General features: G+C 52.0%; 1 protein-coding gene across 1 annotated transcript; it reads right to left on the reverse strand.

The window, feature by feature from the left end:
* Positions 1-3,679: 3,679 nt before the first annotated feature.
* Positions 3,680-24,519, reverse strand: LOC144171290 (uncharacterized). Its single transcript, XM_077700973.1, has 3 exons — positions 24,379-24,519; positions 9,871-10,038; positions 3,680-3,904 (listed from the first exon to the last, which is right to left on the reverse strand). The coding sequence occupies exons 1-3, from the start codon at positions 24,433-24,435 to the stop codon at positions 3,746-3,748; spliced, it is 384 nt and encodes a 127-aa protein (XP_077557099.1). The 5' UTR covers positions 24,436-24,519; the 3' UTR covers positions 3,680-3,745.
* Positions 24,520-25,712: the final 1,193 nt, after the last annotated feature.

Raw genomic sequence — 25,712 nt, forward strand, 5'->3', positions numbered from 1 at the left:
TTGGTCCTTATTTCCTTGACGGACACCTTACCGGAAAGAAATACACAGAGTGCGTCGTAAAGGGCGTCGTCTCTGAGTTTGCCTCAGAGTTGCCACTGACTGCGCTGAAAAAAAATGTGGTTCCAACATGACGGAGCCCCGCCCCATTTTTCTTCGCTGGCTCGTAAATTCATCGGCGAGTCCTTTCCCAACCAGTGGATTAAATTGGGCGTGGTGGAACCACACCATGGCCGGCTAGGTCACCCGATTTGTCACCTTTGGACTTCTTCCTCTGGGGATATGTTAAAAATGAGGTTTTTAAGACTGAGCCGGCCAACCTCGAGGATATGAAGCAACGTGTGAGGATCTCCCTCGACAACATTCCCAGACAGATGCTTTTATCTACTATGAACTCCATGAAAGAGCGTCTCCGTCTGTGCATTGCAATGGACGGAAAACAATTTGAGTACATCATGTAAAATATTCTGTGTTGTCGTCCAAAATATTACTTTTGTGGAGTGCCCAAATAGGCCTACAAACAAATGAAACATTGAAATAAACCATTTTTGTTCATTGATATTTGTTACATGACTCAAAACAGCTAAACATAGTATGAAGTCAAGACTTCCTAATCCTATGCCAGCATTTCTTACAACAAATGAAACGGGAGCTGGTACAAAACAACGTCGCGCTACAATTCCAAAAAGTTGTCAGCTACGATTTTAGCTGTATACCATGTAAAAAATAACTCGAGTGTTACATTCCACAATACCGGCGCCGCAAAACAAGCTCTGTACTGTCACAAAAGCGCGCCTTTATTCTTTGAACAAAGCTAGTGTATTGTAAATGGAAATTAAAGGCTGCTTCCGGAGGCAAGTGCACTGGCGGAGCACCAGGTTGGCTCCTAACAGCATTTCAAAATCGGCAGCTACGTAGTTGGCGATGACTAGCCTCTGCCTTCCACCCAGTGAGTAAGCAAAAGATATACCGCTGGATGCACTGCTGCCTGTGCCTCGTGCCGAGGCTTCCTAGCTGGGAAAATCGCACTTACATTTCGAATTGGCCGCCACATTCATTGAAACACGTCACCAGCGGACGTTGCGTTAGCTCAAGACTTCCAGCGCTTCTCGAGCGCCACCCGCCGCGGTGGCTCAGTGGCTAAGGCGTTGCGCTGCTGAGCACGAGGTCGCGGGTTCGATTCCCGGCCGCAGCGGCCGCTTTTCTGATGGAGGCGAAAAGCAAAAACGCCCGTGTGTACGAGATTTCGGCGCACGTTAAAGATCCCCAGGTGGTCAAAATTAATCCGGAGCCCTCCACTACGGCGCGCCTCATCGCCTGCGTTGCGTCGGCGCGTTAAACCCTACAATCAATCAATCAATCTTCTCGAGCGCCGAGTTTCGTTTTTGAGCGAAAAACAACGGCAGGTTTCCTAGCACTACAGGGCTTTAAACACCGACTTTTGCCTTTGCTTTAAAAACTGATATGAAATTGTCTTCTACGGGGCTACAAAATCACCATTGACAATAACAACCAAACTCCGCTAATTAAGAAGTCATTAATAGAGTTTAATTACCCACCTAAATAATGTGCACGCCCTTCATACTACCTGGCGTCCGCCGCAGCTAGCAGCCTCCTTCTGAAGAGGGTTTCTTTTTTTCTCGGATAGCCTATTTTTAAGAATTTTTGTATGTGTTCGCTGAAACACCCTGCATAACGATTACAACAGGAGTAACTAGAGACAAGAAATGTGTTTTCTATTTTAATACTACGCGCAAAAAAAAAAAAAAAAAAACAGTGGCCTGGCGGCGCTTCTAAGCGGTATTCCTTCGGTTTCGTTCTATGCCGAGTTCTTATTTCAGCGCTGCATCCAGCGCATATAGACGACATCGAGGGAGGTTAACCAGTCTTGCTCGGCCACCACTCACCTTTGCAGCGACAGTCTTCTCCAGGCGTCGGGGCAACCAAGCACCACCAACTATATTACGCTCCTTCACAACGGCACAAGGGCAAGCCGTAAATACGGCAACGGAATTTTATAGAAGAAAATCCCGACATCAAAGCACCTCTCATCCCGTAAAATTCGGAGACGGACACCCTAAACCACACCAGCCGAGTTCACAATGCTGTACGCCAACTCAGGGCCTGGTGGTCAATCTCAACACATTGCATCAACGCGCCTTCTAATTAATCTTGTGCCTGGTTCGCTAACATATCGGTGACACACAAAAATAATTGGCGCAGCATGCACTAGTGGCACAAGGCTGGAGAACAGAAGAGCTGGCGGCCGCCCTCCCTTCGTCGGAGACCCGGCTGTTGCACCCCACATAAATTTCCGAACTTGCCGCTGAAAGTTCGACTGGCAGGCCCGGATCGTTTTGCCCGTAGCCTTTCACAGCTATACCAAGGTAGACCGTGCTAGCACGCGCTAGAACCCGCGGCCAAGTCTAAACCCAACGCCCGCACTACGAACCTAAAGGAAATGCTGTGCGCCAGGAATGCGATGAGAGCTCAATCATGCAGATAAAAAAAATGCTAGCTCAACTGGATAGATGCCGGTTTCGTAACGCGGGGGACCCGGGTTGGATTCCGACCACGGGGATGGCATTTTCCCCCCCAACTGGCTGCATGTTCTTGTTTCTCACCGCTGCTAACCTCGTACCCCTCGGACCTTTGCGGGGTTACGGGGGGCCCAGTGGTTAGGTTAGGAGGGTCCACGGTTCGACTCCCGGGACCTCCCTAACCACATTTGTTTATTAAGGCTTCGAGGTTTTTTTGGTGCGACAGACGGACAAATCTCGGCCTCCACAGCTGTGCAGTTAAGATGCAACACATTCTTTTAAACAACTCATGGTTTAAACAACTCATGGAGAGCTTACAGTACAGGACTCGAGCAGAGTGACAGCATTGATTCACTGCTCAAACAGGAATGATCTACAGCGCTTGGAGGGGTCTTATTTATACCCAAAGCGCCAACGGCCAAAACAAGCGTTCCCTATAGATTCTACACACGACACGAACGGCACAGACACACACCACACTCTTTCGAGAGTTCGTGAGGGGTTGGTAGAAGCGGCGCACGCTGAGTCCTAGAGAGGGGAGAGAGGAGGTCTCCGTGGCGGCTTCCGCGTCCTTCGGACAGGTTGAAGGCTGCCTTGTCTGCCAACGCCGGTTTGAATCGCGCCGATAGCGAGGCGCCAGAGATCCAGACACGTTGCAGCTTGTTTGAATTGTCGGCTGCAAGAGTCACCGACAGGGGGGCCTGCTCGAAAGGCGCACGTAGTAAAGGCTTCGCCGCACAGCCGAGGAGTATTGAACGAAGCACAGCGGCGGGTTGATTTGTAACACGCCCCAGTGGCCAGTATCGACGAGACCAGCCAGCTTCATTATCCGGGAGAGCACACGACTCTCATTCCCCGAACTAGTTCCGTTAGTCAACACCGCCTCATCTATCCCAGGTTACGCATCACATAACAAAACCTGCTGCTCAGCCTTTGTATACTGGCGGCGAGTGTAGCAGGCTGCACCACAAGTTTCAAAATGACGCCACGCCAATACTGCGACCGTAAGACCACAAGCGCTACTGCAAGCCCTTGACGGTGACATGCGTCACACAGCCCACCAAGTTTTTGCATCTGTCTAGGCCTACACAACGCACTACTCAAGGGCATCGATTTACTAAAGGCCACGCCTTTTTCCATGGTCACCAAACATTTATTCATGGCTGAATTGTCAATGGCCTCGTAGCAAGCCGAGTTTTAGCCCAGCTCTAGAACCACACGCTTTGCGCAGGCACGAAAAGGCTTTTGTGCTCCTGGGAGCGAGGAGCAGCCTCTTCTGCGGGCGGGGCCGGAGGACTTGGGGCTGGATGCTCAGTCGAAACTGGCTGGGCCTTGTTAGCCGTCCACACGCCGCCGGTGGCTGCTGCCTGTAAATACAAGGATACGGCCACGCAGCTGAGAGACGCGTTTGTCAATGGAAGCAGGTCGCCAACTAACATGCCATACAATGTTCCCTACTGCAACAACTTCAACTGTAGTGCATGGACCCCATTTGGACACATCAGCTGGACAATAAGTCATAAAGGCATTAAGACGTGCATGCAAGCCCAGTGCAAGGCCCTACAAAACCGGCTTTGTAAGGCCTATATATCATTTCCGAAGTTTGGTGCGCCCACTGGTTTGAACAGGTTTCGTACACCCATCCGTAATCTGATGCCTACCTTGCACAAGCTGCCATTTCCCATCAGATTTTTATATCTCATTTATTTGCACTGTACACGCAGCTTAAGTTAAGTAGCCATGGGCAAGAGTAGACAACACAAGCTGATTAGAAAAATAGTGATATGCGCAAGCTCGAAACAACTACGCATGAGATAAGGCGCAACCAACAGCGCGCAAAGGAGCGAAATGCTGTTCATACGGCAAAGGTCAATCAATAGAACATAAATAAGCATGCAGGAAAGCTTTAGCTTGAGCACAACAGAAAGCACGACAGGACATCAAACACCTGCGCATATAGAACATAGGGAAAATGTCAGAATAACGAATAGAGGACAAAACGGAGGACGGTAAAAATTCCCCCTTCTCTCATTGTACACCACATTCAACACAGTGATGGGCGGACAGTGAGTAGGGCGACCACCCGTCCCACGACTCTGGGACTGCCCCGCTCTGAGGGATATCATCCCGCGTCTCGCAAGAGACGAAAATCTTCAAAAACATGTCCCGCATAACTGAGGCCCTTCGTGCACCAGCCGGTAGAATCCCATGCGTTTCAGGCTAACGGGGACGTGCCGACGTTATGTCTGGAGGAACGCGCATTTCCGAAACTGTGGAGCGACGCGCTCGATTCGTCATCATTATGCTCAGAAACGTCCGCAAGTCACACCGGTAGCCGCACCACTTACGGCGAAACCCGAAATGTCACGTGGACGGCTTGGTACCGAGCGCGCCCTCCTTTGTCGTTTACTGCATTGCGAGCGGGAAATTTTTACTCGCGCGGATGCACGTGGTGTCTCAGACTCTCTCTCTCTCTCTCTCTCTCTCTCTCTCTCTCTCTCTCTCTCTCTCTCTCTCTCTCTCTCTCTCTCTCTCTCTCTCTCTCTCTCTCTCTCTCTCTCTCTCTCTCTCTCTCTCCTCTACTTCGGAGCTAGCGCACACTCGCGGGTCGCCTAGCATTGCTCCCGGCGAGGTGCAACAGATCAATGCTGGTGCGTGACTATGATTGAAAACTGCCTGAGCAGACGTAGGACATGTACCTTCAAGTTGCGCCACTTACTCTATTTCCCCGTTGCATAGGTGACAAAATATTGCAAGAGCAAATTTCTCACCACAGGTCAACACAAATTCTGCGAGTTAACTGTTCATCGTGCCGTATCTAGAGCCCCCACCCCCCCCACACACCTTCCGTTCAGTGTGAGCGTGTCCCGCATTTGGCATGGGAAGGCGGTCACCCTAAGAGTGAGCGTCCTCCGATTTCACGTCTCCATCTGACGTAACGTAAACCCGTTACGTGCGGCGTTAGGTCAGTCCTGCGAGTTCTATTGCAAGTAAACCCGCATTTTGGCCTGCTAAAGGACACCCTCCTTGTGCTCATATATGCTGAACTGTAGCTCTTTCAAGATGGCCTGATAATAGTTGAATATAAATAGTTGCGTCATGTAATTACTGTCGCCTACCAAAAGGCAATACACAACTGTCGCGAAAAAGAAATGGCGGTGACACCTAATGCTCACGTCACTTTCAGACAATTTGCTGCCCAAAATCAAATTTCCACATCGAAACTGGCGTAAAGGACACCTGCAGAACTTCAGACCTTTGTAATACTTATAGCTCAGGTTAAGAACGCCTGCTACGAGGACGCGGGTTCGATTCCCGGCCGCGGCGGCCGCTTTTTTGATGGAGGCGAAAAGCAAAAACGCCCGTGTGTACGAGATTTCGGCTCATGTTAAAGATGCCGAGGTGGTCAGAATTAATCCGGAGCCCTCCACTACGGCGCGCCTCATCGCCTGCGTTGCGTCGGCGCGTTAAACCGTATACAATCAACCAAGAAGTTCTCCTGCACTACGTTGTTTCTTTTGCCATGATTCAGTAAAGACTAGTATCAGACTACTTTAAAATTAAGGGCACAAAACTAGAATGTCGTCGAATGATGCACTGAAGGACTGGAAGAAAAAAAAATCCCTTGGGAATGTAAGTCTGGGTATGTTCTTTGAAGGTGAAAGCCTAGCGATTATCGGTCTTTGTTGCTACGTCCTGTTTGCGTCTCTTTCTTCGCTTTCGTTTCAAGGGTAATAGAAGGAAGCGGAGAGGCGCCAGGGCTATTAGAGAGTTTTAGCATAGCGGGTACCGTCCGCTAACGCTACGGCGGCGGGTGGCGGAGCCCGACTGGGCAGGTGCACATTCGTTCCGGTAGGGTGGATTAGTTCCACATGCCCGCGCATTCGCTCCGCTGAGGGGCAACCTCCTCGCCCTCCCCGCGCGCGCCTGCGCAGTCGGATCCCGTAACCCACCGCCGTAGCGTGAGCCTCCGCTAGCCGCTATGCTAAAACTCTCTATATAGAGAGTTTTAGCAGTCCGTCCGTTCCGTCGCGTACGTTGTTACCGGATTGATCGGGACCCGTCTGCGCCTGCGCGCGCGGAAGGGCGAGGAGGCGCGGACATGGCGAAGGCAGGCCCGCGGAACTAATCCCCCTACCGCGACGAATGCCCAAGTGCCCAGACGTGTCCCGGTCAACACGCTAGCTACGTACGCGACAGAACGGACGGACTAATAGAGATTTAGCACTCCGTATACCCCGTCTATTCCGAGGTTACCGTGTTGACAGGGACCCGTGTGGGCGCTGGCGCATTCGTTTCAGTAGGGGGATTAGTTCCGCGGTCGGCTCTCACCATGTCCGCACATTCGTTACGGTAGGGTGCGCCCTCCTCGCCGTGCCTGCGCGCTCAGGCGCAGTCAGGTCCCGGTCAACGCGGTAACCACGCAACAGACGGAGCATACTCTCTAATAGAGAGTTTTAGCATAGCGGCTAGCGTACTCTAACTCTACGAAGGCGGGTTACCGAGACCCAACTGCGCATGCGCTCTCGGGGAGGGCGAGGAGATCGCCCTTCAGCGGAACGAATGCGCGGGCTCGGGGAGGCATAGGCGACCGTCCCCGCGGAACGAATGCGCACCTGCCCATTCGGGTCCCGGAACCCGCCGCCGTCCCGTTAACGTACGCTAGCCGCTCTGCTGAAAGTCTCGAATGACTGCTGACGCATAAGTTTCGTGGCGCGGGCAGCTCGCAGCGTCAACATGGACTGTGGAAGGGGTGACTGGTACCGGTCGGGTATCGTCCTCGGCTTGTACTCCTTGCGCGCTTGATGAAGAGTGGGGTGCGTATTGCGCGGAATGGGTCTCGCCATACATTAATGTGACCGCAGAGTGGAAGGGGCGCGTCGATAGCGAAGGGGATGCTCAAACGGAGCCACCGCAGGAGTATTCTGCTTGTGAGCCTGGATGTGAGGCGAGTGAGGTGATTCATGAGGACGCCTCAATCAACTCCTCGGCGCTGTCAAAGACCCCCAAGTGACCCGAAGCTGGCATTTGGAGGTGCTCTGAGGCACCTGCAGCGTTGTCTTATAAATTTTTAGAATGAGACAATCTTAGCTAATTCCGGGTGTGAAGGGGGCAAGCAGGGAAGCGAGCAAGAGATGAAACCCTGTATAAGCCTAGCTAATTCCGGGTGTGAAGGGGGCAAGCAGGGAAGCGAGCAAGAGATGAAACCCTGTATAAGCCTAAATCACTCTGTCTCTGGGCCCTGAAGTCCTGTAAGTATAATACTTATGAGATTAATAGTTGGACTGACCCGGGAAGTGAGGTGGTGGATGAACGTGTTCGTGGCATGGCTCTGTACAGAACGTGCAGAACGTGTTCTGTACGTTCAAGCCTGAGATCTCAAAGCACTGCGCCTCAGGAACGGGTTGTTCGTGAACACTGATTGTCCGGAGGAAATATGTCTCTTCCCGTACGCTTAGAACGAAGGATGAGTAGCTCCGTTTTTTTCGGTTAGCATTCACGTCCTCTGCCACGAGCGCAAGCCGCGACAATGACCTCTCCCCTTTGAAGGGTATCCTTAATGTGCGCATCCCTTCCCCCGGTCGTCCACAGGTTGTTGTCATCACGGACTGTGATGGAAAAATGGTATGACAGTCAACTGTTGTGGGACAATAATCAACGCTGTATTGAATAAGAGTGGTGAGAGGACACTGCCCTGTGGGGTGTGTATTGAGGGGAGGTTCATTGTTTCAGAGCGTACGTCACTGATCTGAAGAACTGCAGTGCGATCTGCGAGGAAATCGCGGTAATTGTAAGCACAGCACCCGGGGCAAAGGCCGTCTGATTTTACAGAATGGATTTGTGTGAGACTTGGCCAAAAACCTTTCGCAAGTCGAGTTCACAAAAACCTTTCGGAGTCCACCCAGTATTGAGGATTGATAATGTCATACTTGAGTTTCATGTGAACGTATTCCATGAAAAGTGCGGCCCGAAAGCCGAGCATGTGAGGTAAGGGAATTGTCCAGTGTGAGTGAGACCGTTTAGCAAGCGTGCGTGAATAACATGTTCAAGGTCCTTTCCTGAAAGGGGCGATGCAGATGGGTCGAGGTGGGCCAGCTCAATAGGCTTGCCAGGTTTATGAAGACCTTTGCATGCTCCCATTCTGGGGGTGGGCAGGGTGGTACTAGGCTTCCCAATGACGATTGTAATAGCATGCGAAGGTCTCGACGCTACGATCAACCAAGTTTCGAAGAAGCTTGCAGGTCGCGCCTTCCTCCCCTGGTGCCATGGAGGCCAGGCGAATTTTGTGGAGCGCGGCGCGAACCTCTGCAACCGTGACCATGCGGTCCATGTCAACGTTTTTAGAGCCCTCATAGGTAGGGCGGCGCTTCTGAGTTCCTTGGGCTAAGTATAGGTCCTGGAGCCTGGAGAGAAGTTGCTCGTTTGTACCGGCAAATTTGTGTATGATCGTAGTGAGGACGGTTCCTGCCCGTCGCGGTTGGGTCGATCATGCTCTGTAAATAGCCCATGTACGACGCATGCTGAGGCTACCTTTCATGCTGCCTTCAAACTAGTCCCGCTGCGCGCTAATTCGGCTGTACATGTCTCAATCGTTTTTGTGTGGTGGACTAGTTTGAGTGGAAGGCGGCCATTGTGCTTTTGTCAATTGTTTATGACAATGTCCGGGTCCAAGGGGTAGTCATGGGTTGACAGGATTCATAGCCTGTTAACTAGGTGTGTTTACCAGTTTCTTGGATATTGGCGGAAGGAGTAGCATCGATCTAAAGTTGAAGGTTGTGTCACTTGCGGATGAACGCTCGGCAATGCATCTGCCACACAACCAAGGGGCTACGGCGTCTATAAAATAGTAGGCGTCCGTAGGAGGGATGGGTATACGTGTGAGCTACGGCCTGGGTCCCGAAGAAGCTGCAAAAGTCATTACGCATCATCTTAAAGGTAAACTGAAGGGCCGCCCGGTTGACAAGATGAGTTTTTGCAGATGTAGGCATTCTTCTCGTTCGCTGGCTATAGTTATTTCTTGAATCTCCAGCTTATCACCACGCGTCTAGAGCAGGGCGAGTGGCCCGCCGAGACAGCCTTACGTTTGGGCGGGAGATGCGGGGCGGGGATTGGGAGACGGTAGACTGTGCATCCATTTCATGGGCTTATTGCATGGTGGAGGGCTGCGTTTTGGCGAGTCGGAGTTGGCATTTGAGAGCCGCCTGCCTGGGGGCAGATACCTCGGCGCGAATCGCACGCAGCTCCTAATGAGTTCTAATTAAGGGCAGAGGGTGAGGGGGAGCTATAGAGGCTTGGACGGAACGCCAGCGGGCAACAAGCGTGTGTAGCTCACCTGGTGATTGTTCTTGGCAGCATCGGGGGTCTTGGAGCGGCGTTTGCTTGCGAGCCCAGGGAAGTCGCCCCGTTTAGGGGCGAACGGGGGCTGGGAACACACCGCCTGCGCGTAAGTGAGCGGCGGGCGGCGGGGCGTGCGCTGAAGTTCGCGGGAGCGCATAGCAACCTGCGTGGTCGGGCAAACGTCCTGTCAGTTCCTAGGCTGCCAACACGCCGTGCAAGCCTCCGTTTGGCGCCGGAATGGCTTGCAAAAGTCGCGCGATATCAGACGAAAAGAGCACTCGGGCACCGTAAAAAGAATCTGGGAGCCACCGGGAACCCAAAATCCGCAAGTCACACCCAAAATCCGCAAGTCACAATTGTGGCGGAACACGCTGTCGACGATCTGTTCTGTCGTATCGTTCTCGGGGAATATTGGGTTAGCCGGGTCGGCGATGTGCATGAACATATCCTATTGCTTGCTTTGCACAGAAATCGTGACGACCTTTTTGTTCTTGTGAGCGCGGTTTTCAGACGACGGGCTCACGATGATAAAGTTAGAAGTCGATTGAATCTAACTTAGTCTCCGTCGCAGTGAAGGATTTTCGCCTGGCCCCGGGTGGCATCGGCTCAGAGCGGCTACCGACACCGTTGACATACCCTTTAAGTATGAAAATTATTTTGACGTCTTCCTCGGCAGTGGTGATGTGGGAGGGCGGCGTCTCGGGGTGCGACGTCTGCGCTTGGGCCAACATGGGTTGTACCCACAGTTTCCTACCTCCATGGTTTTTCCCTACACACTTATTCACTGGCAACCGCGGAAGAGGCGGCAATCAGTCTAGCCCTCCCATAAAGGCTACCCCCTCAATCGTTATCTACGATTCGAAAACAACCGTTCGAAGTTTTGCCAGGGGTACGACCTTGCCTTTGTCCCCCGAAATCCCGCTTCCATATATTCTCCCGCTACCCCAGCAGAGCCGGTATGGACCGTGGCTGACCCACACATGGAGGGGTGGGAGACGAGGCAGAGGGGTGAGAGACGAGCTGGTCTTGAACCCTTCCATGAAAGCCCGACACAGCTTTCTTGCCTTCCACGACAGTGCATTGCCGCATCTCCCACCAGGTCTGCCCTCCGGCAGACAAACGACCATTCACACGTCTGGCGCCTCCTGAAAACAAACGCCCTCCAGAACCCAGCAAAGCAGCCATCGGAGTCCTATGCGGCGCCCCCAGATGGTCCTGCCCAAAAATGACTTCCCCAAATCACTTCCGATGAGCATTGGGAGGAGGGGCTGCGTAGCCGCCCGGACCCAGACGTGCAGGACACTTTTGGTCACCTGAGCTACCCAGGTCGCCGCCCGGCTCATGCTGACGGCCACGGGTATCCTCTGACCGAGGCAATTGCTTAATAAAATGTGTTTTCTTTCTGTGCTCCTCCGGCCACTCCGACCTCCTACAATGCTGAGGAGCGCCTATATATATATGGCGGCTCACCCGCACACTTACACGCTCCCCTGCCGACATCGACTACAACCATTTTTATACACCACCCACCCCTTGAACCCCGACTGCGTGGCCTTCGATACTCAGGGTCACTGCATATGGCAACCCAATTCACCTCTTTATGACGGAGAGAATCGGGCGAGCCCGGGCGTTTTGCAGCTCGGGTCGCCAAGTCCAGGCTACCATCATTTGAACAGTCGCCGGCCCGCTATTACAGGCGGTCACCCAGATTAGCCCCTAGGGACTTGCATATAAACTTTTTTCCTCCCTGTCTTGATTTTGTTTCTTCGTATGTTGACGCGAATTGCGGGCTTCACGAGGCAGCTTCCCCACAGTCACAAGATCTTTCGCGTGCGCTGCTCTACTCGCATTCCCCGTCACGCAGAACGCACCAGGCTAATTCTTGTTCCCCCGCTTGCAGGGTGCCGAGTTAGCGCAGTGATAAGTGAACGCCTTTGGTCGCTGCTCTAGGGACCTGGGTTCGTATCCCACAGGAACCCAAATGTGTTTTTGTTAATTTTCTCTTTACAGTGGTAGCTATTTTGGTGCCACTCGCGTTGACAATGGTCCCTTTTGCGTCTGATGAGACATCTAATGCTTTTGATTCAATAATTATCTCAGCGATATTGGGGTCTTCGTGCCGTACGAAAACATGAAAAGGCTACTAATTAAGCTCAACACAGCGTTTCATTTCCCCACACTGGATTGGCTCATTAGCATCACGGAGGAAGAAAGAAATAATATTTATTTGTCCAGCACGGTTTTGAAGCAAATGGGGCGGAGCCTCTTCACCCCCCTCAGACGGCGGCCAGAAGTCCTTGAGTTCCGGCGGCGTCTTCGGCCATTTGGACAACGCGGATCTGTACGTCCGGGTCGGAGCTGCGCACAACGGTCTCCCACTGCTCCGCGGTCTTAAAACGAAGCCCCTAACGGATTCTTCTACTGAGGACACTCCCAAATAATATGGCGTATAGGTCTGCTCTGCCCGTACATAGCTTACATTCGCTCGTGTCTGTAAAGTCATGGACAAATGAAATGCGAACACGAAAATATGAAACACAACACGCAAAATTGAGAAACACTGTTCGTGGAGCTCTAATAACGGTACGCTATTGGTATATTTAGAAAGCCATATTTCCCAACTTTTTTTTTGTAAGTAAGTCAAGCGGTATTTTGACTTACATGGGAAGAAATCGCGCTATTTGTGTGTTCTCGTTCATAATTTTGTGTTCGCGTTTGATTTGTCCATGATTGTACATGACTAGATTGGGGAATGTATATATAGGCGCCATGCTACAGACTGCCATTTGTTGAGAGTACAGTGAGCGGGGGGATATTCAACCCGTTCCAATCTGTAATGATCAATTATGTCCCTGAACGAGACCATGCGGTCCATCCACATCCCAGTATTCACCAGAAAGACGTGTTTTGGCCGCCGAGCTCAACCGATTGGACAATCAACCGTTCACATTAGAGACTAAATCGACTTAGCAGAAGGCAACAAAAGACCTTTTGCGTTTTATGAAGGAAGCAGGCTTATCCGAAAGACTATAGTGCCCGCAAAGGGACTAAAGTGTGTGCGCGGCCCTGCTCCTTTCCCATCTTTTTTGCCTGCCCTCTTTTCATCCCCTGCACACCCCTTCCCCAGTGTCGAGTAGCAATCCGGGCTCTAAGCCTGGATAACCTCTCGGTATTTCCGTTTGCTTTTCTCTCTCTCTGCACGCGAGAAATGCTCAGATGTTTCCTCGACGTGATCGACGCGGTTAGCCAAACCTCGAGCCCCGCCGTGAGCGCTCTCGTAACGGTAAGAGAAGAGTGTGCAGGCGTACATACGATTCGGACTTTTATCCGGTCTTTGAAGCCGGCCAGTGCGTCGGACGAGATCTGTCCGTTTGCAAAGTTTTTGAGCCGCTGACAACGAGTCTAGCTTTCGTGGAAGCCATCTCCATGGCAATGGCGGCCTCTTCTGCCGCTTCCGGCGACGATGTGAGTATCGTGCCTCTAGTGACGGAATTGCCGTGGCGGTCGATTGCTACCACGGTCATGGCATCGCATGCCGCGTATTCCGCGGCGTCTACGTAGACCATTAATTTGAATCTCTTTTGTAAGGCTTTCGCTCTTTCTCGTACGCTTTCTTTGTTGTTGTTGTGTTCGAGATGCATATTTCTCGGTATAGGAGGGCACTTTCGACAAAGGAGAAAATTTCGGAAACTACCCCGAAGCTCAGTAACTGCCTCCGCGGCAAGCAAACAGATCTAGGTGCCTCAAAAACAGTTAAAATAATGCGTTTGTGTTTCTGTAAAAAAAACTCGATAGTAAAACTAATGCATTTAATTTTCATAACTGTAATTGAACTGAAAAAATATTTTTCGTGCCTGGAATTTGTAATGCAAATAATTTACTCTAGAGCAAAACAGTTTACATTTTAAAGGTATTTTGCCGCGTGTACGGTTGTGTGTTTAGGCGGCGAAAGAGGCTCGCAAAATCAGCGAACATAAATAGCATTTACGCTGGCTATCTTCCGGCGCGTGAATGAAGGTTTAGTGGAACGCCAGTATAGCGGGCGACTCCTGCCCCGTGGTTACAGGGTAAATTTTACTGTACCGTGGTAAACGAAGCGCGCTGAACCCTCACGCAAAAACAACCTTGAGCTCTTCAAGTCCTCGAAGGTAAATGACCAACAAGGATGAGATGGCAGAATTTTGAACAGGGGGCACGAACTCTAGGCGGAAGTCGTGCTGCGACTAGCCGTTCCTGGACGTCATTTACTCTTGGCAGGTGGTCTGGAATCGGGGCAGCCTCATCCATCCTTGGTGGAGAACCGTGGCATGCCCCTTTAAGCAGATAGGGTTTACAAGACCAGCACACTTGGAAATTTCCGACGTTCCGGGCGTCCGTGACCCCGAACGTTACGCGTCCCCTCCATTACAACGAGAAAAAGAAGTGCAATGGAATACAGAAAAGGCGTCTTTCTGGGTTTATGTCGCGTGCTCCGGACGACTCATTCCATAAGCAAGCAAGCAAGCAAGCAGACGCACACACACGAACGCCTCGCTCTATGGAACGCCTCGCGGTTCAGACACATGGGCAAAGTTGGCTTTGCCGCAAGATGTTTTCTGTGGGCTCGGAACAATAGAAATAATCGGCCATTTCACTGTGTGTAGGTGGTTGACCAGCAAAGCTGTATTGGTGACACGACGGTATGACAGTACGACTACATTTACATCACATTTTATATTAATTTTTTGAGGCTGAAGCGTCGTCGCCGTTCTCTTGCACTCGGCATCACGGGTCGGGTCCGCTCTCCCACCTGCGCCGCTGGATCGAAGCGACGTCAAGGTCCTATTAGGAACTCTAGCGCGACGTTGACGCTGGCTCGCAGCGTCGCGGCCCGTTCTGCACCCCGTGCAGCCGGCTCGGCCCGACGGCCGCGCTATCATTTTCTAACCGCGGCTGTTCGCGGCGCCGTTCCACGTGCCCACGCGCGATCTACTCCCAGAGTGTTCCTTTTCCTTTTGTTGCTCTCCAACCATACTCCGTTTCATACATAGAGTGCAATGCAGTGGATGCTGCGCAAGTAGTCCGAAGCAAAAAATAAACAAACTGTCTATCTCCCCCCAAGTGCGGGCCTTCTACCTCGGCCATCATACGGCCACTAAAAACAGTTCCGGTACGTCTTCTGGAGCACGTAGACAGCCGACTGAGCCCCCAGACTCGAAAAGACGGAGTTACCGTCCCCGTTATGGTCTCCCATCTCGCCGGCCACGTTAAGCATCGTCTCTAGGCCTAGCGACACTATCGTTCCTGCCATGACATCTGCCGCTAAAACGCCGGGCGAGGGTGACCCCATAGACGTCCCATAGGACAGCACCCACCACTGTCAACATGGAATTTGGCGAGTTAAGTGGCCTCACCATTACGGTGCTCGCCGCCACACACAAATTGCGGTGGGCCAAGCAGCCGCATCGCCACCCACCGAGGGGCACGAAAACAACTGCAACGACGCGCAGAACACCGCCGCCTCGGCTCCCGAACAATCACTACATAACACGATCCGGTCTCAGTAGCCTGGGCTCCCCGAATCCTTGTTGCAAGTCTTGCTGAAGCATGTGCCATTTTGAGGACACAGTTTCTCAACGAAGGCATCGTAGAAGCTAAACCGGATCGCAACCTATTGGTGGCAAGTAACAGCCAATGCCCAGACAGCGCTCATGCTAAGCAAAATAACGGTGACTAACCTCGGAAGTGCCAACTACGAGCTAGCACCATGCATGAAACCCCCACTCAACACCCCAAGCAGCAGAAATTGCCAATACCAAGCATGGCAAATCATCCGTGGCCAATGTGTCCGAGCTTGGCAATACCTCGGCCGCCATCATTGGCTGGCGCTTGGGAAAGGTGACAAGCCAACAATTGGCCAAGCTCTGGAAGGCCAATATTGGACAACGCTTGGCAAAGTATGTTGCCATGATATTGCCTATAGGTGGACCCCAGGCTATTTTCATGCACATTTTTGGCTTAGTGGCCAGTCCTTATGACCAATGCCTATTTTATGAGTTGCCTCGCAGCTCGATTTCTGCTTTATACATGCCATTGTACAGGAAATTATTTAACGAGTGCGCATTATTTATTTATAGCGCACTCGTTAAATAATTTTTTGTACAATGACATTTATAAAACAGAAATGGGACCGCGAGACACAATAAACAAACTGCATCAACTTTGCGAAGCAATTACGTGACTTGTCAAAAACAATTGAGCAACACAACACGCCGAGTCTCTCTCTTTAGTTTTTTTATTATGCATGTCAAATTTACAAGAAACCTGGCTTAACAGTGGCAAGAATACGAACACAAACACGAAAGCAAGCACACACAATAGCCGAGAAAAATTTTTAAAAAGCGCTGCTCATGAAGCGCGAACCGATTATGTTTCGTTTAACTGCTTGAGATGCCTACAAAACAGAAGCATTCAGGTAAATGAAAACAGGACCATTATCCCCGGTAATTCTCCGACCTGCCAAGATCACGATATGTTGTTCAACAGCACTATTGTAGAATAGGCCAGCTTGGAAAGCTTGTCTCGGCTGCATCCGCCACTTGTCCACGGGAAACACCTTTACGTCGTAGCGCCTGTAATAAGTAAAAAAATAGTTCACTACAATGCTAAATGCACGCTGCTTACTAAAAAAAGCACTTTCCACCAGCCTTACCACATGTCCGTGTGAAAATATGTCCGTGCCTAAAGTTCTAGCTTGTTAACACTCGCTATGAAACATAAAACGTACTGCACTATTTATTTCTCAATACTGCGTAATACGGTAGCAGTTACTTGGCTCGTTCTTGAGAAAACAGTCCGGAATTTCACCGAAAATGGGCTTCACTCTTGTTGCAGTCACGCAAGGTAATTAAAAAGGTCCAATACACAAAGCAACACGGCAGCGGTTCCGCGAAATTTTGTTGTGGCTTCTGTACCCCATAAACATTTAATCGCGACTGAAATGTCGTGCCGTCAACGTTTTAATAGCGTAAGTTTTGTTCGCTAACAACGCGGGACCCAGAGGCTACAAGGCAACGCACTACACAATGAGTTCGGAACGCACGAACGTTCAGGGTTTTTTTTTTTTTTTTGCAAGGCATCTATGCCAACTTGGAGGTTGAATACAAACCTTGTGACCTTTGAATGCGTTATATTTTGAGGGGTAACAAAAAAAAGCCACAAATAAAGTATTAAACTGGTTACGCTGTTGCTGTCGCCGCCGCTCACATCTGCCTCGTCAGACGCGCCAGATGCGAACGCAACCGACGGAGAAGCCTAGCGGCAGTGTAATTACTTTGTCGCTCGACAATATCTTTACTTTGCTCAAGAAAATAATGAAACGGAAGCTTCATTTATAGCTAGAGTTTAAGAAAGTCAGCTTAGAACATCCGCAACTCTTACACTGCACACGAGGCTTGCTTCAACGCATGCTGAACGTCGTGAACCTGCAGTGGGAGCACGGCCGCTTGTTCGGAAAACACAAAGCCGGAAAAAGGATAGGTAGAACTGCCGTCACACAAATGGAAGTACATGTGTGTGACCGCTTTTTTCTTCGCAAGAACCAACAACGCTAAGCAGCACTCACGGGCGCCAGTTGTTATAAACGACAGCTGAAGTTTTAGCGGGAACGAGCGCGAGCTCTCCCGCACCGCGCAAGGAACAATGAAATGGTGACTTACGTTTTCAGCGGCGGCCACAGCAGGCAAACGATGTTATTCCACCAGTCAGGTATACTTCACAGAGCCACCGACACCAAAACGCACCTCACAGACACGTACAGGAGTACTACCGCAGTTTCAATGCCACAAAAGAGACGGAGCCGGCGGTGCAACGCGTCCGTCCACCAGCCCCGCCGCGGGTTCAAAGAACGCGCAAAGGCACAATGCTGAAATAGTTCGACGGTCACCGTTGCGTTAGGACACACAAATGACCCATTCATACTGAACGTGTAACACTATCTCACGCTTTTTTGAATACGCTGCACTTTAGTTTAAGTACGCTTTGTTTCATGGCCCGGTGCTGTGGCTCTTTAGGTAACTACTTTTTGCTGCGTTGTGGCCTGTTCACCCGCTCTAACCGTCGCCGTCACGGGCTCGGCAAGCTCAAGGCCAAAATGCGCTTTTATCCGTCAGCTGAAGCTCGGCTTCCGATGAGCCTTCCGTGTGACGTTACTTCCGGTCGCCGTTTGCTTAGCGCTCACTCAATCTTTCAGCCAAGTTACCGATGAGTGGCCGACGGCTCGGAAGCCAATGGGGACCCATGGGGTTTCCAATCATTGGCAATCGGCCTCGGCTGCTTGGGACGTGCCGCGGCGTGATCCACAGTCTGGAACAGGACATCACCCAGGGAGCCCTACGAAAACTTCTGGAAGCCAACCGCTCGCTCCTGCACGCTCGGCTCATGAGTCGCACCACAACTGCCCCCGTAACGTTCCACGGCACACGGGTCCCCTACTACGTCCGAGTAGGCTGTGTACTTCACCGCTGCCGACCCCATCGCCGCATCGCCTAGGTTTGTCAACTCTGTGGCGACGCCGGACATCATCAAGACATCTGCCCCCCCCCCCCCCCCTCCCTACTCACTAAAGTGTCCCGCTGCCACGTCGCCAACACGCCCCCCCCCCCCCCCCCCCCTTCCGCCGAACTGTCAACCTACGTGCAAGCTATGCCAGCAACCACATCTCACCGCCAGCAAGTAGTGCCCGAAACGCCCACATTCGGCCCATAACCTGTGATCTCACCACGCCCAGCCGAAACCACAGACTGCTCGCCAGAACACCCACCAATACAAGGCGTCCACAGCAGGCGGCCTGCCTCAAAGAGGTGAGCTGTCCCACATCGCAGTACAAACTCCCACTGCTCACAACTTTTCCCCCTCCCATCTAAGCTCAATCGCCCCCCCCCCCCCCCCCCGGACAACTTTTTCAACAAACTCCCGTTGCTCATGACTTCTTCCCCCTCGTCCCAGCCAAAAGAACCAGCCCCTTGGAAATACCGCAGCAAATCCCCTCTCCTCCAACCTTCAAGAAATCCTTCGAAACATCCATCAACAACAAGCTGCGCTCAGCCAACGCCTCGATTCCTTAACTGGCGGCAGCTGCGGCTGCTATTCAACGACCCTCCTTATGCACTACCCACCCACAACTTCCCCACCTCTGTCTTTAGCAAGCCGCTGCCCTCCTTGAAGAGAACAACCCGACACGAATCACCCCCCCCGCCCCCCCCCCCCATCGACCACTCGGTGCTTTCCAATCGAAAATCAGAACATCCCTGGAATCCATGCAGAACCTAAACGAAGCGCTTACTGCCCCCATCAAAAACATTGAGGAGGCATTCGCTAGTAACTCATCGTTCGCGGCCTCACAATCCAAGAAAGGCAAACTTCAACCATCCAATTTGCAATTTGCTTGGCCCAATTGCCCTAGTCACTGCCCCCCCCCCCCCCCAACTCAGTGACAATTTCTAACACCCCGGCGGTGACCATCTGTCAATGGAATTGCCGATCCTTAAATAACAAAAAAAGCGCAATTGGGGTTCTAAATCACCGCTGGCCCTCCTCATATGATTGCCCTCCAAGCAACCGACACCCTTGCCCCTGGATTTCGTGAGTACACGGCCAACACCTAAAACCCCCTGCAGCGCTCTGCAACATTAATGGCGCAGCACCTCACCGCCCAAGAATACAGCCTCACCTTCCCCATCGCACAAACCTTTGTTCGAAGTCCTCCGAACTCGATGAAACCAACCCAGCATTTTTATCTGAACGTTTACAGCCCATCTCTCAACCCCCTTCAAGCAATCGAAACCCTTGTGCACGACGCCAAGCGGGCAGTGCAACAAAATCCTCTCTTTCTGCTCGGCGACTTCAACACCCCCCACTACTCTTGGGGATACACCCAGGATACAAAAAGGGAGCGGCTCTCCTCCATGTCACCCAGCATCACACTCTCATCCTTTACAATGACCTAGCCACCCCAACCAGACTGGGAAACAGTATCACGCGACACCTCCCCAGGCGTCACATTAGCAGCCAATTAACGCGGCAAAGGACTGCAGACACCCTCCGAATCCTTGGCGTGCCTTTTCACACAGAAGGGCGTGGAGCAGCCCTCCTCCCCCAACTGCAGGGCACAATTTCGCAACTTGTCCATCTCATCCGGCGAATATGCACGCACAAACACGGCCTGAGGGAACAAGATACTTGCCGCCTCGTCCACGTCCTACTCCTACGCCGCCTCACATACTGCACCCCCTACGTCCGAGTTAAACCTCAAGCAGAGCAAGCTGTATGCACTCATTCGTCGGGCTTACAAGATCGCACTTGGGCCTTCCAACTTTCACCGCCCCACAGAAATTGCTTCAACTGGGGCTACATAACACCCTCCCCGAGCTTCTCGGGGTACACCGCATTGTCAATTGGCACGTCTGTCCCTCGCCCCAACCGCCCGAACTGTCTTTAGGGTATTCGGTCGCCCCACGACAAACCCCCATAATGCGCTTCACCACCTCCATTCCCACATCCGGACCAATATCAAGGTGGCACCAATTCCACGTCACATGCATCCCGCGTACCACCCCGGCCGACGCGAAGCCAGAAGACATTCAACGGAAGTACCTTTTAGCACAGGATGTTCGCTACATCGACGTCGCGCAAACCTTACTGTACCACCACCCGACCCTAGAAGTAACCGAAAACGAAGGCACCATTCTCAACGCAGCTACCTTCCTTCGTCTCTCTTCAACTGCTGCCGAAGCCACCGCCATTGCCCTCACAGCGGCAGCTCACACACCCACCACCCACTTACCATAACTACCGATACTCAAGACCCCTACCTATCACTCCGCCTTGCGCCGTGGCTAAGTGCGAGGGGGGCGCCGGAAAATAGAACACGTTCGACGGACCAAGGTTCTAAACAGAGCTCAAATTTTTTTAGAAGAATTTTAAAATCATCATAAAAGGCAAGAAAGAAAATAAGCGCAGACAAAATATTTCTGTCTGCATAACAAAGGTAGAAGAGAAGTGCGGAAACCGAACGCGTCGTCTGCTCAAAACCCGGGCTCGCTTTAGAGTTCCTCTATATAGCTCCCGCATATATAGCTCCCTGCGGGAGCTATATAGAGGAACTCTAGGCTCGCTTGTAGTTTCGGCCTCTGGGTTCTTCTTGTAACTGATACTCAAAGCAAAAGGCTGTCAAAGATTCCATCAGGAAACGTACGTAAACTTCGTCTGTTCAGAAACACTCACGAAATCCTAATTATAATAATTGTTTTCACAGAATTTGCAATTTTCTTGCTCTCATCGACTCGGCGCACTACTTTTCTCGTCGCAAGAAGCGCCCTATTACGCTCTCCAGACTTGGCAACGTTGCACGCTATGCATGCCGCTATGTATGAAACGGAGTACACCCCACAAACGCGTGAACATGGCAAGTTTCGCCGCGAGAGACCTAGACATTACCTTTCCCTTTGTGTCTTGGCGCCCCTCGCACTCCGTCTCTTTCTCACATGCGGACTCCATGCTTCGGAGGGTATTCTGCTCGCAGACATGCACCGTTTTCCCTAACTTCACTGTAGAATGCACAGGCCCCAGCCATAAACAGCTCCGCTGTAGAACGCTTTCGGCGGCAAAATAGGCCTCCTGCGCTGGAGTTTTGGCGACATGCAGCGCCCCTAGCGGCCGACGCCTCTGGGTAGTACAAAAGCAGACGACCCTCGCTGCCCTCAATGTGTTTTCAATTACAAGCCAGAGTGAAAGTTGGTTGTGGCGCTTTGTGGCGTGCTTAAATGACTGCATACTGTATGAAATAGCCGTTAAAATAGTTGCTAAGGCTAAACAAAATGATATCCGCTAAAAGAAGCCGATTTGTCGGCTTTCTTTTGAGCGAGCTGTCGCGGTGGTCGCGGCGTGGGACAGTATCGCTAGAGTGTACTAGAAGCTTACACTCTAGTATCGCCAGGTCGGGTGGGTTAACTGTTTGACGACAGTTACAGTTTTTTCTTCTTGCGTGCGGTCGACAAAGGAAAGTTCACGAGTAGCATAAACACGGAGCCCTGCTCATCCTATATCCTGAGGTAACTGCAAAAGGTTGCTTCAGCGGGAGCATGCAAGCGAACGCAAGAATTGCGCAGCAGACTCAGCTGGCACTGTTGGCCTGGCACCGCCTTTGAAACGAGTGGAAATTTTGTTTCGTATTTTCGCAAACTAAATGATTCTTGCGTAACGTTTTACGCCGCACGATTTACGAACGGCAGGGCACATGTATACTAGCGAGTAGGTGGAGCAATAGCGCCAAATAACCAAATTAAGCGCCATTAAAGGATACAAAACAAGCACGAAATCGCACGCCCGCTGCCTGCAGAGATATGTGTACTTCTATATTTGCATAACATAACAGCCGCGTACACGGCGCGCGGCCCCCAATATTTACATACGATCATATTCTGTTGGTTATCGTCTATAGTGCAGGGGTCGTCGCTAACAATTTGAACGCCGACGCGCCAGTTCTGTTCTCAAATGGAGTTAGGCAGCGAGACAAGAACAGAGAATTTGTCGCTTCTAGTTGAATTGTCCCCCAGATTGTTGTCAAATATTATTGGAAATTCGCTATTTTCTTTGCGTTCAAAGCCTCCCCTCCTCTTCCCCCTCCCACCCAATTTGCCGTCCAGCCCTCCGCCGTGTCGGCTGCATGCAACTCGGCCCTACAATTCTAAACGTTGCTGACCCTCATTCTAGCCTATTAAGTGCGAACTTGGAATATATAATGCAAGAGCGTAATTAAGTAAATTTAGAGAAAACAAGGAAAGCCAGCGGCTTCTCAGTTCACCCGACCACTTTGTTTTACGGCCACTCATTTCGGAATCGCAAAACAGATTTCACGCTTCTGACGGTCGCGGCATTTTGTCACTGAGACACGCAACAAAACGGCAAGCTAACGCTGCACCATGTATTCGTAACGGCGACGCAAACGAGCACTGTTTAATGAACGTGCACGCATAGTGTGCAGGTACGCAAAAGAGCGGCGCACCGCAGCAGGCGAGCCTGCGGTCCGCCGGACTCGCTGGCTTTTGAAAGCGCGATCATCGCCGATTGCGTCACTCTTCTTTTTTGATCGGCTGTTTTTGAGAAGTCTTTGTCACCTAGAGTATTAGTTTAAACTAGAAATTTCACTTAAAATTTCACTTCGTACGACCATCGATCGGTGAACCTGCGAGTAGCAGACGCCGTCACGGTCCCGGCACTTTCATCGGCGTTGTAAACGTGTTTAGCGCTGCAAAGCGTTTTCCCCTAATGCCAAGTTGATCGCTGAAATAGATCGGACGCGTCGGGGACGAGCTGGTGACCACGTCGCAAAATAATCGGGAGCGTCGAGCTCATTTTGATTGATTGATTGTAGGGTTTAACGCGCCGACGCAACGCAGGCGATGAGGCGCGCCGTAGTGGAGGGCTCCGGATTAATTTTGACCACCTGGGGATCTTTATCGTGCGCCGAAATCTCGTACACACGGGCGTTTTTGCTTTTCGCCTCCATCAGAAAAGCGGCCGCCGCGGCCGGGAATCGAACCCGCGACCTCGTGCTCAGCAGCGGTCGAGCTCATTTTGCTTCTGTCAACACGGGATCCTATGGGAGCCGCGCAGCAGCTTTGTACTACCCGGAAGTACTGGCCGGAAGCCGCTTGCGCAGCGCCCCCTGGGCAGCGCAGGAGGAGCACGGGCAGGCGAGAACCAGACGCGTTCAAGGTCAAATGAGTGGTGTTGCAAACGAGAACAGCCCGGACGCGTTTCATGGCGCAGCACTGCGTCTCTTGTTGGACTCCTTCAGCACGCGCTCTTATCTTAGCCCACGGCTCAGCGATGCTGGCGAAGGCAGGAGACAAGCCTTGCTTACGACTCAAAACATCGCAATAAAGAATCGCTCCGGGAAACAACATAATGAATAAAATGATTGAGAAACGCATTTTTACTCTAGAATCAGGAGGGAAAAAAAAAAAAAAAACCCTTCGCCAGGCGTTTGCACAGGCAGCGAGACAAGGCGTCCGGCTTGACATGTGCATACTAGAATTGGGTAAAACGCGAAGCGCAGAGCTCTATTCGGTGCTATGGAGCACTAGAACCGCTAGCGGCCGAAAACACACCGCGGGACGCGCAAAAAGCAGAAAAATGAACGCGGCGGTGAACCCTTGCACATGCCAGCAACGCGTCTTTACCCACGTGAGATCAGGCTTCGATTGCGACGCAGAACAGAGCATGACAGGCAAAGGAGGAACACATGACAAGAAGCACATGCTCTGTTTTGAGGAACTGCAAAAAACGTTAGCCGAGGCGATTACGACTTTGCACGACACGCTGACGGCATGCTAACGTGCGATCTGGTATGACCGCACCACTAGGAAGCCTTTAGCTGTTTTCGCCACTTGTTTCGTCCTCCGTTGCCTTGTTTGGTACAGCTTCAATTTTGGTAATCGTTTATTCCTTTACGGTCACCTACCTCAGGCTCCTTATGGCCCTCTTCCGTTGCTCCGCTCTCTTCTTCACAACTCAACATGTCTTTCGTAGAAGGAACGCGTCGTTCCCTGACACAGCCGCTGGCTACGACGACAACGCCAACCACGCGTTCGTGTCTGGCCGAGACGCCGGGGTCCCCGCGCGGTGGAGCTCGTGGCGTCTGCCATGGTCAACGGCGTATTATGTGTACGCCAGACGAGGTTCGCTGTTCCGGTAGCGGCCTTGCTGGTCTGTGCTTAATTTTCACTGATAGGCGCACTAAGCAGCTCACAAGGACAAAACCGGAAATCTGCGTCGGTGCGCTTTGCGGCCTGGTGGTGGTGGTGATTTATTAAGAAAGAAGGGAAGAGAAAAGAGCTGGGGATATTGTTGAACTCAGTTGGGGAGTTCACCCTCATACAACCCAGTCCAGGGAAGGGAAGGGGGGTTTCAAAGGATAGGAAGAGAGAAAGAGGAAGGAAGGAAGAGAGTGGGGCACAGTCTATGTAGCGTTCGTTTCGTCCAAGGCACGATGGCTACAAGCGCTGAACTAGTCCTGTCACAACTAGGAAGTTGAGGAGGTGCTGGAAGACCTCTCGTCGTAAAGCGTCCGTTCCCGTGGGGAACAGGAAGTCTTCCAGCTTGTGGCTTGGTACCCCGAGTCGCTGGAATGCGGTCCGGAGTTCCTCTCTCGCGGTGTCGTGCTGGCGGCAAGAGAACAGTAAGTGATCGAGCGTCTCGGGCTCTGCGCAGTCGGCGCAGGTGGGGGACGCCCGGCAGCCCTGGTGATGCAGGCGGGCTCCCACGTTGCAGCAATTAAGCCGCAGGCGAAGCAGGAGCGACCGGGCGTCTCTACTGATGCGGCCGGGCAGGAGCCGTGGGGCCTGACCACTGACCACTCGAGCATCTGGATGTTGACCCTCCACCACTCGGGCCAGGATAGTCCTTGCAGCGTCGAATGACACCACATCCCAAGAGGCTGGTACCCCTGCCTGGCGAGCAGCGCCCTTGGCCAGGGCGTCTGCAACCTCGTTGCCCGTGATGCCCACGTGCGATGGTAGCCAGTGAAGTCGCAGTGGACACCCCTGGGACTCCACTGCATGGAGCTTGGCCGCCAGCGACCGCTCCACATAGCCGCTGGAGCTGGCTGGCTGGTCGGCAGCTCTTAGACGGAGGAGGGCAGCCCGAGAGTCAGTCAGGATGATGCCCCCTCGGTCATGGGCCCCCTGCTCTAGAAGAAGATCCGCGGCCAAGTGGAGTCCAGCCAGCTCTGCGTAGGTGGATGAGGCCGGGAAGGGGAGGCTGCACACCCGGCTGGTGCCAAGTTCCAGGGCCATA

Source organism: Haemaphysalis longicornis, unplaced genomic scaffold (genome assembly GCF_048455015.1).
Source record: "Haemaphysalis longicornis isolate Haplotype H1 unplaced genomic scaffold, Haemaphysalis longicornis Haplotype H1 scaffold_1, whole genome shotgun sequence".
In the NCBI taxonomy this organism is placed as follows: domain Eukaryota; kingdom Metazoa; phylum Arthropoda; class Arachnida; order Ixodida; family Ixodidae; genus Haemaphysalis; species Haemaphysalis longicornis.

Excerpts from the sequence above, each read along its gene's own strand:
- LOC144171290 (XM_077700973.1), bottom strand. The coding sequence starts at position 24,435 with ATGTTGAGTTGTGAAGAAGAGAGCGGAGCAACGGAAGAGGGCCATAAG. Across the intron at positions 10,039-24,378 it reads AGGGCCATAAGGAGCCTGAG|GTTGCTATGCGCTCCCGCGA; the intron begins GTAGGTGACCGT and ends CCGACCACGCAG. Across the intron at positions 3,905-9,870 it reads CTGCCAAGAACAATCACCAG|GCAGCAGCCACCGGCGGCGT; the intron begins GTGAGCTACACA and ends TTGTATTTACAG.